The 10,003-nt window shown below is 39.6% G+C and overlaps 1 protein-coding gene across 5 annotated transcripts; it reads left to right on the top strand.

Moving 5' to 3' along the window:
* Positions 1-1,874: 1,874 nt before the first annotated feature.
* Positions 1,875-7,266, top strand: LOC130605943 (serine palmitoyltransferase small subunit B-like). 5 transcript variants are annotated; one of them, XM_057421833.1, is made up of 3 exons: positions 1,875-2,653; positions 4,394-4,462; positions 5,737-6,766. In XM_057421833.1, the coding sequence occupies exon 3, from the start codon at positions 5,769-5,771 to the stop codon at positions 6,009-6,011; it is 243 nt and encodes an 80-aa protein (XP_057277816.1). In that variant the 5' UTR covers positions 1,875-2,653; positions 4,394-4,462; positions 5,737-5,768; the 3' UTR covers positions 6,012-6,766. The 5 variants fall into 5 exon arrangements, 3 of the variants coding, with proteins under 3 accessions (XP_057277816.1, XP_057277817.1, XP_057277815.1); XM_057421834.1 differs by lacking the exon at positions 4,394-4,462; XM_057421832.1 differs by lacking the exon at positions 1,875-2,653 and having other exon boundaries at positions 3,099-4,462.
* Positions 7,267-10,003: the final 2,737 nt, after the last annotated feature.

The following is a 10,003-nucleotide window of genomic DNA, read 5'->3' as shown; positions in this document are numbered from 1 at the left end:
CCACAAGAGCATATTCTAGATACTGCTAGGACACTGATGGGCAGGATAAACTTGTTTTGCTGGGGTTTCCCATGCATCAGTGGTAGCTAAATAAGAAATAATGTGAGTGAGCTATATAGTAAGATAAACAGTAATTGTCTAGGTTCACTGCTTTCACAACTGATGTGCTTAACTGTCCAGCTTTTGTGAAACGCTCTGTGACACATCGAATGGCATGGTATCATCTTTCTTTGTGCCTAATCCTTCTGGGCCAACTACGTATATTCCTTGTGCTTTTGGAGATTACTAGCCTCCATAATTTTCATTTACTTAATTATCTGTCCTGATGTAGAATTTAAGAAGTTCCTTAACTGGTCTAGCCAGGTATGGGGAAACATGCTGGGAAATTGTATGACTCTTGCAGGCAAAAATGTAATAATGAAAATATGCTATTTGCATTACAAATGGGAGTAAGTCAAGCTCCTATAAGCTGGAGCCAAGATACATTCCTCATCAAGATACATTCCTTGAGTTGCTATATGGTGTCATACAGCCTGATTCCAGGGTGATACTACTCCAGATAAACCTGTCATCTGGTGCCAGAAATTGTGGAGCCACATGCCAGATATTTTACATCACGCACAGCAGAACCTTTCTAAGAACTGGGCTGTTCTACACTACAGGGCAATGTTTCTCCTTTCCAGGAACAGTACTGTATGTTCTGGTGCTGCTTGATTGTATTGGCAAATCAAGCTGACAACTCACTATAAAAGCCATCCCATATTGCTTAGTTTCTTTCCCTGTGCCATGAAGCTGATGCTCAGGTGCCTTGAGGACACAGGATGATGCTCAGAGGCTGCAGGTGTTCACAGGAGGAGGCTGGTGCCTCTGTTCATGGTCATGTTACTTACTTTATGGTGCAGTTCCATAGCAAGTTAAGCTCACCTTTGCCTGGGTTGCTGTGCCCTGCCTAACTTCCCACCATCTCCTTGCCCTTGTCCTGTGTTTCCATCCTGTCCCTTCCTCCAGTGCCTGCAGTTGTGTGGTCAGGTTTTGCACAGACTGAAGATGCTGGCACATCTATGACCTGCCAGGCCTGAGCTAGTTCCCTGATGTGTCCTCCTTGCCAGCATGAGGGAGAGAGCAGGAAGAGGTTGCTGAGCTAAGGACCACATTATGGGCTTGAAGCTGCAGCCCGAAGAGCTTGTACAAATGCACACACAGATGCTGTCTGTCAGAGAGCTGCCTTCTCTGAATGTTAATAATTCATCAGTGATGCTGCTTTTTTCGAAGAGGTGCTGGAGCCAAAAGGGATCAAACTGAAGTATACTGTTACAACAAAACAAACTTGTCTGTGTCTTGCTTTGTGTAGACAGATAGATGGGGTAGATTAGAAAGCTGTCCTGATCACCTTCATTTTCTGCTTTTATTATCTTCCAGTGTGTAAATTTTAAGTAGACAGATAAATGACTTACCACAGTGTATAGGTGTAAGGTAGAGAGATTTTGGGCATTTTTAGCTTGGTCTTCTATGGAAATACGGCTTATTTTCTTTCATTATCTCTATCTCTCTATACACACCACATATTTTAACCCATGACCAATTTCAGTTAAGTTGGAAAAAGAAGTACTGAAAGTACTTATTTGAGGAGATCTCAAAGACACAAATTGTGTCTACAGAAATGATCAGGAAGAGAAAAAGTAGGATATCACATAGTCCTTACTAAACAGCAAAGAAACCACACAGACAGCTGCTGTTCTGAAGCCAAATGCAGAGCAAATGCCTCAGTGGAGGTTTGCACCTTACTAGACATCAGAGGATCCCATTATAAGGCATAAAATAATAGGAAAAAAAACCCAAAAACAAAAACAAACCGAACCCAAAACGCGCAGTACTTCTGCTTCGGGAGCTAATTGTCTAAATTCTGTATAAACCAGAAGTGGTGGCTTTTCCATATGGGGAACCTCACTGAACTTAGAAAAGGGAGGCTGGTGATTTCCTTTAGCACAGTGGTAATTTGGATGTTTCTGGTTGCTGTCTCACTGTGTGACTTTCATATGGTTGTGTTTGAATTTCTGGAAACCATAGTTGGAAGCAATAAAAAGAGGTTTTGAAATTTAATTGTGTGGGCAACACCATCAAGAGACCTGAAAACAAGGGACTAGCCCCTCTGGGACATAATGCTATCCAGGAGATTCTCTTTCCTGTTCTTCAGAGTAAGTTCTATGTATTTGCAGTCATCCTTCACAGTGCCTTACCAAATGTTGCAGTATGATTTTGTCTGGTTTTGTTGGTCTGTTTTGCTTTGTTTTTATCTTGAAGACTATTTCTGTTTCTTGCATATGTGGGGAATCTTGAAGTGCATAGGCTAAAACTGCCTTAAAAGCCAGGCATTTGAGGTGAATTTTGTATTCTGCAGGAAGCTATACACATATGATTACAACTTGTGAAAAGCATTTGTGACTTCTTATTTCCCCTTGGGGTAGAAGCTGGGAAAAGCAGCAGGGGTGGCCGCTCAGAAAGTGAGGAGGAGAGCATGCCTGGAGGCTTTACATACCACTGTCTGAGATCTGCTTACAGCACCACACTAGGAGTGGATTCTGCCTACCCAAACATCTTATTGCTGTGAAACCGCCTGTTCTTCTGCACTACCACAGTGGCACTCGGCTATCAGGTAAAAACTTTTTGACACTGTTAGGAACTACAGCAAACCCAGCAAGTCTCTTTCTGCATTGTTTCAACTCAGGGAATTTGCTATTGGAAGAACTAGTGGATAATTACTGAAAAGAATGAAAACTTCTTATGGTTTTGCACCTGAGAATGGCAGAAGTACTGATCTGAGTTTTCCTGGCTCTTATGGAAATGTTTTTCGAAGAGGATTCAGAGAGCACAGTGGTGGCAGCCCTGCCTTCAGCTGTACTGGTAATCAGTGTTCTGCTACTGCATCTTGATAAAGGATTCAGAAGAGGCTGATCCACCTCACAGGGAGAGTGAGTAATGTGAAGCAGGGACGTCCATGAGGAGGAGGTATTGTGGCTGTCAAATGTTTCTCCCGTGTAGACATTTTTTTCACCAACATCTTAATGGAAAAAAAACACAACAAAACCAACACCCCAAACAACAACCAACCAACCTGAAAATCAACTTTTCCCAGCCCATCCCTCCATACTCCATGGAAATATGGAGTTGGTCGAAAGTAGAAACTCTTGAGATAAGAATCCTGCAGCAGTACTCCAGGGCAATTATATTTCACGTTTGATGAGTCCATTCTCTAGACCACAAACTAGGTTATATCTTCCATCATGTAATAGTTTGTTCAGTTCGTGATATACACTCCTCCTCTGGCAAACCCTTGTGGGGCATGGGGCATATTTGCTACTGCTGCTAGGGACAGTAGTTTACTATTTCTAAATTTTCTATGAAAAATGGACAGGTTTTAGACAGAAAAATTTATTTTGTTGAAAAACAGAATAAAGTTTAACAGGGCAGGGATAAGGTAGGAAGTTACTAATAGATAAGCAGTTACTAATAGATCAGCAGTTACTAACAGATCAACTTAGGCTGTGTTTTGTAAAGAAAGGAAGAAGGAAGGTGAGGCTCAGATGCCTTAGACATTGCTTATGGTGTAGTCTCCCAAAATGAAGCTGATTCATATTTGGAAATTATTTGACTGCAGGCAGATAGTTTAGAACATATTATGCAGATTTCTACCTCGTTTGCTTGTCCAATTAGATCATTAAAATGCCTCAAGCATTTGTGGCTTGGTTTTATTTCATAGCATTTTTAAGAAAAAAAATCACAATTTTTTCCTTGCAGAAATCTTGTCCACGTATTCTCTCCACCCTGTGGTTTCTGGATGAGGACAACTGAGGTGTCTATACAGGGCTGGGATATACTGATACAGAGAAGACTGGGAACTGTTTGAAAGTGGTATTAATCAAAGGTTGCAGGAAGTGGTGGCTTCACCAGAGACTTGTCTGTGACATATTAATTGGGCTACATTTTTGTGGCTACGTAACTTGTATTTTTGCATGGATGTTAATTGCACCTTGTAGGAACCTTGGCATCCTGCATCGTAAAGTCCCAGAGAAACAGAGATGTTTTTTGAGATGCGAAATTAGGGAACGCACAGACTGTAAACATGTTTTGCTGATTGTCCTGAGTAGTGTTTCAGCCTTGTATGTTCCTCCCAACCTGCAGTTCTTAAACTCTGACTTTGTACAAGTTATCAAACTAATGCTGTCACGAGAGCATGGTACCAAGCCACATGACGGCTGTCCTGGTTGCATAATGCAGACAATTTTGGCCAGAGTTTTAGCAACAGTGAAGAAGGGCGGGGTATGGAGGATACACACTGTAATTGAGGATCAAAGGTAATTGTTTCTGCTTCTTAATCCGTACCTGAGCTGTTCAGCTGCAAAAGGCAGAAGTGTTAGGAAGCATCTCTCACCTGGACGTTTTGTCATCAGGGAGAAGTGAAGAGGTAAGTTCCACTTTCTACAAAATCAATTTTTGGTAGGAAATGTCTTTCTTCAAAGATGCTTGGCAATGCATTTGATGATAAGAGGCTTAGGTATAACCTAGATCTAGTAAAAGCTGCATGTAATGTACAGAAATGTGATGGATATATTAAGGATATTGCTAAAAGTAGCTAATAACAATTCTTAACTACAGAAGCATTATCTAGTTTATCTCACCTGTCAGGCAGAGAAGAGTTGAAGAAGCTGTAGAAGTTAAATGAAAGGTGAGGCAAAATTAAAAAAAAAACCCAACACATTAGGAAGGGGCTTTTGTTAGGATAAAGTCCCACTCTGTATTGAGGATGAAGTTGTACTTAATTTCTGTAGAATAATTTCTTTTCACAGATCTTGACACCACCAGAAGTTCTTAACTTTTCTATTAAAAAGTGAGGAATCAGTTTTAGTTTTGTCATCTCTTATTTACCAAATGACAGGAAGCACCAGTAACTGAAATAGTCTTTTCTCTTTACCTCTCCAGTTCTGTGTTCTGCTACATATATAATGTAATACTTAGTAATCATCAACATTAATTTGAACACAAAGCTTTAAAATAAATGTATATGCTTTCAATCTCTGTTGCAAAAGCAGCAGGAGAATATGTATATAGTTTCTTTTATTGTAGTTCTGTCTGTGTGGAGTTCTGAATACTTGCAGTTTGCATTCCAGCAGCACTTGAAATATAGGTTATAAAATTCAGCCTGCAGTAGGAGAAATCAGACTTCTAGCCAAGTTCTATGTCAAAATTCATGAGTGGTGAGGGAGAGAGGGTTTGAAATGCTTTTTGAATTAAGCCTTAAATAATCCAGTGCAAGGCAAAGTTATGAAAGTAGAGTTTGGCTCAGAGAACTGAATTGCGCCAATTATTGGGTAACTGATTTCTGGAATAAAGAAACATTGTGGAGCCTTCTTGGTAAATAAGAGTGCCAGTGATCTAACTGTCATGTTCAGAACTGAATATAGGAAAGGAAAATGGAATACAAATGAAGCCTTTTATGGGATGGGGTAGAAGAATGACTCACGTTAGTCTGTTACTATCTGACCATGTTTTATGCTTTAAAATGCATTTGCGACCTTGGAATTTTACATCTGCTGTGGTTTTAAAACATAATTTACTAAAAATGGTCAGTATGAGCAAGCTGAGTAGCACAGAGTTGCTGTGCATATGATGTTTCCATGGAGTTTTTTTTTCCTTTTTTTAGAAAAAGTTTTCTATTTTTACTATCCATTATTTTAATAGGGAAGGCTTTCAGAAGTGGCACGAAGTTGGAGATGGATATTAAGAACATGAAGAACTATCTCTATTGGCTGTTCTGCCAGTTCGAACTAATTACCTGCAGCTACCTCATGGAGCCCTGGGAAAAAGTGCTTTTCTACACTTTCAACATTACCGTGTTACTTATGGTGTTATACACTGCTTACATCTATGTGCCCATCCACATTAGCACGGCTTTTCAATTCTGCTTGCACATACTTGGAAACCAACATGAAAATGCTGTTTCTATCGTGAAGTAACACTAGCAACCTGACCCTGACTTTTGGATCAAAGAAGTGTTTCTCTTAACACTCAATTTTTGTTTAGAAACAAGTTCAGGGTGTGCACAGACGCTGCTTTATTCTGCAGTAGCTCTTAATGTTCTTCTGTATTCTAGGACTCTGTCAGCAAATTGTTTTGCCAAAACAATTTCAATCACTCCTCATTTTTATTGTCTGACTGCCTGCTTCTTGAGGATCTTTCAGTTTTAAAGACTGGCTGGAGTTATGAAGTTTGGTACAGAAACAACTGTGCTGCATATTTTGTTATTCCAGGGAGAGCTGCTTGGATATGGAGAGTTTTCTTCTTGAGAAATTACAAGGCATACATTTGGTCTCGTCTGCTGTAGTTTTGCTGACAGGAAAGATGTGTACACAAAAGGTGTTGCACAACACTATAGGACTATAAGCTGCTTCTGTAAGCTTGGTATGTATTTATTTATAGAATGATTTTATTATTTATTTCTTTTCCTCATTTATTTAGGACAATGGATTACTTGAATGTTTCATGATCATTGTGCAAATAAAGCAGTTGATCTATTAAAAAGGTGGGGATGCACTTTCATGAAAATTCATAATAAAATTCTGATATTCATGGATTTTATTAAAAAAGATTGGTTTTGTTTTACTTTGAGAAGACCGGTAAAGCACACGTATTGTACACAGAACATGAAACTACGTATTTGGTTGTGATAGGGACATTTTGGTTGAAAAACAATAAAACCCCTACCTAAAACACAATGTCTCTCCTTTTTGCCTAAACCACTTAACGCCCCCCCTTTTACCTTCTTTTAGACTCTACATGTTGAATAGTGTCTGAAACATGAATTCTTGAGACTGCACACTTTGTAACTAATATGCTGGATACACTGTAACTGGCTTGGTTTCAACGTCCATGTTTTTTAAGCTTCAACCTTAGAAACACAAGATGCCTGTACTGTCAAATGTGGAGTGGAGCTGGCCAGGGACGAAGGACCCATATGATTAACTTAGCAATGAGAACTGGTGCTCTGTGTCATCCCAGCAGAAGAACAGAGTAGTAGCATGGTGCAGACAGGATAATGTAATCTTGATTTTGCTCCCACCCACACAGACGTGAGTTTTCTTGTCTCTTGCAAGTGTTGAGCTGCTCCTGGAACATCCTCTCCTTCAAGACACTAGGATGTAATTACTGCATGGCAATCAAATGACTTATGAATTGAGAGTTGGTCATGGAAGGTGATAAAGTGAAGACATTAGTTATGTTATTTATCATCTCAGCAAGGTCAGTTACTTTCCCAATTTATAATTGAGGGAAAATAAGATAGGGTAAAAAATAGCTTATTTGGGGAAAATGAGGGCAGCTGTGCTTAACTTTACAACTCTTTTAACAGTACCCAACTAATTTCTAAGTTGGTAAAAAAAAAAAAAACAAACCAAAAAACAAACAAACAAAAGAAACCCTCAACAATGAAAAACACCTTGCTTCTATTATTTAATGCTATAGGTTAGAATCCAATTGTATGTTTTATTAAAGAAATATAATGGCTAAAGTAGTAAATATCTTACATTTGCTCATAGCAGCTTTCATAGTCAGTACATGTATTTCATTTACTGATGCTTAGGAACAGAAGAAGAAAACATGGTATTTGAATTATGGCAATTATTAGACTACTTATGAAGACATTAATTTTGTTTCAAATTTATCTATAACGTAGGTAAGTAAATACTGCGTTTTGCATTATATGTGCAGGGGAGGTGTGTATAAACTGCCTTGTATGCCTGTGAAGAAAGCTCAGTGGATAAGCAAGCCACCATATACATGGCCACACTAAATTACAGCTGAAGACTGTACACATACATCCAAAGTATTTCTTGACATTAACTCTCTCACTGGGCTGGAGAAGTAGGAACTCTTCCCCTGGGTGTGTTTCTCTCAGCACAAACCCACATGGTGTTTGTTGTGGTTGTCCAAAGAACCTGCTGCCTCTTCTGCAACAGCTGGGTAGGATCCTGCTGGTTGAGCTGCGTGGTGTGCGTGTGGCAGTCCTTCTGCACTGACTGGCTCCTGGGTGTCTGCTAGTGACAATCACTTCAGCTCTCTGTGCTGTTCCATGGCAGAAAGACCCCTCCTCAGCTGTGCGAATCAGAGAGAGGCAGGAAAGCAACAAAAAGCAAAGAAGGAAACAAGGGGCTGAAAAAAACACACCACCCCCCCCCCCCCAACTACTTGATTAGTGTTACTCATCATAATCTTTTCCCTGCCTGTCACCCAGATTCTCATCTACAGAATAGGATTTAAAATATTACATTCAAACTCCACCTTGCAATTTCAGTTTTGAAACACAAACCTGCTTGGGCAAGTTCCCTACTGGATGCTGCAGTCTGCCTAGCAGCCTGAGGTGCAGAATTGTTAGAAGGTGGCTGTGGCTCCAGATTTGCTGAGGTCAGGCCTGTGCATGCTCATCCGGCAATGTAAATTTCATCAAGGTCAGACATGGTGTAATTTGGTGTCTATCAAAATCACTGAGCACTTCACATGTTTATCCCAGCTGTGTGAGAACAAATGCTGTCTGCCATGGGGCAGAGACTACTCTTAAGAGTCTGCTTCGGCGTTTTTCAAGATTGTTTTCATTCAGCTGAGTTTCCACCTTTGAAAATTGTGTCCAATCAGCAGAGCTTGTACTGGCTCAGCCCTTAAGTGGCCACAGTATTTCTTTTCGGAACCTGATGGAAAGTGTTGCAAAGCTAGATTTACTAATGCATGGCTGAAACAGAAAGTGTTACAAGAGGAGTAGGAAATGCCCCTGCTGTACTCTACCTTAAAAAGGAAGGTGAGGGTGGTGTGCAGCACCATCAGGACTGCTTTGCTGACTTTTTAAAAGAATTTTTGAAAGGAATCTCATATTTAAATTGTACAATTTACCAACACTGGATCAACAAGATTTGAAACTAAAGAACAAATAATAAACATCTGCTAAAATAAAGCTGCTCATGCTGTTCCCTAGGAACTGTTTGATCTTTACAGCTGTAATACACTATGGCAGATTCAGTGTCCCCATTATGAAGGTTTATTATTGTAGGACAGCTACAGCTTATCTCTCATTAAACTACAACTGTATTTTATCGATCCAAATAGTTTGCCTTCCTGAAGGCAATGAAGATGATGATTTTGTTCACACAAAACTTTACTCTCTCTGCTACTGACCACTTCTGATAATTTTTAGAGGCCTCAGAGAAGTTCATGATCCTTGTTGTTACTTTTTTTTTGCTTTGCCACTACAATGTATGCATTTTGCCTCTACTACTATTTACATCTGAGTGTAATTTGAGTTCTTATCTGAACTATTAATTATCTGACTTGAAAATCCTGTCTCTAAGATGAAACTGTCAGCATTTGAGAGCCTCTGCATCCCGCAGAAGATCCTCCTTTTCATCTTGCATAAATTTGTTTAGGACGATGTTGAGTTTACAGCAGATCAGTTTCCTTTTAGAAAGCTGACCTTAAATTATTCAGGCCTGCTTGGCTGAAACTTTCTGCCTAACTTGCCTGCTTAGCTGAAACTACTTTTTGCATAAGCTTAGTCTTCTTTATTACAGAAAAAGAATTCTTCATATAGTGCTGACACTTCCATTGTACAGTGTAAACACCATATAGAATAGTATTTATGCAGAAATTTGTCTAGATATTTTTTAGACTACCTCCAGGTCTGCAGTGTTGGGAACATACATGCCAACCTGGCGCTGAGCCTTCCAAGAGGGAACCTTGAAAAGCCTGAACACTTTCTTTCCTCAGGGGATCCAGGGCTCCTATTCTGAATTATTTTCAATATGATCATTTGCCTTTCAAAGAAAAGTCTAAAACAAACCTAGGACTTCAAGAAACTTTAAGCGTTTTCTCTTCTGCTGCATTCATACCAGCTTAAATATGTCAAGCTTTCATATATTAGTATAAATTAACTTCAGCAGAGGTATGGGTTAAAAATTGCAGCCCT

This window comes from Pezoporus wallicus, unplaced genomic scaffold (assembly GCF_028554395.1).
Source record: "Pezoporus wallicus isolate ANWC-B61680 ecotype Strahan unplaced genomic scaffold, APGP_CSIRO_Pwel_v1 scaffold_7402, whole genome shotgun sequence".
In the NCBI taxonomy this organism is placed as follows: Eukaryota; Metazoa; Chordata; class Aves; order Psittaciformes; family Psittacidae; genus Pezoporus; species Pezoporus wallicus.
The sequence above is the reverse complement of the archived record's forward strand: the minus strand, read 5'-3'. Positions and strand labels throughout refer to the sequence as shown.

What these genes read in the sequence shown, in the direction of transcription:
- LOC130605943 (XM_057421834.1), top strand. Translation starts at nt 5,769, where the DNA reads ATGGATATTAAGAACATGAAGAACTATCTCTATTGGCTGTTCTGCCAG.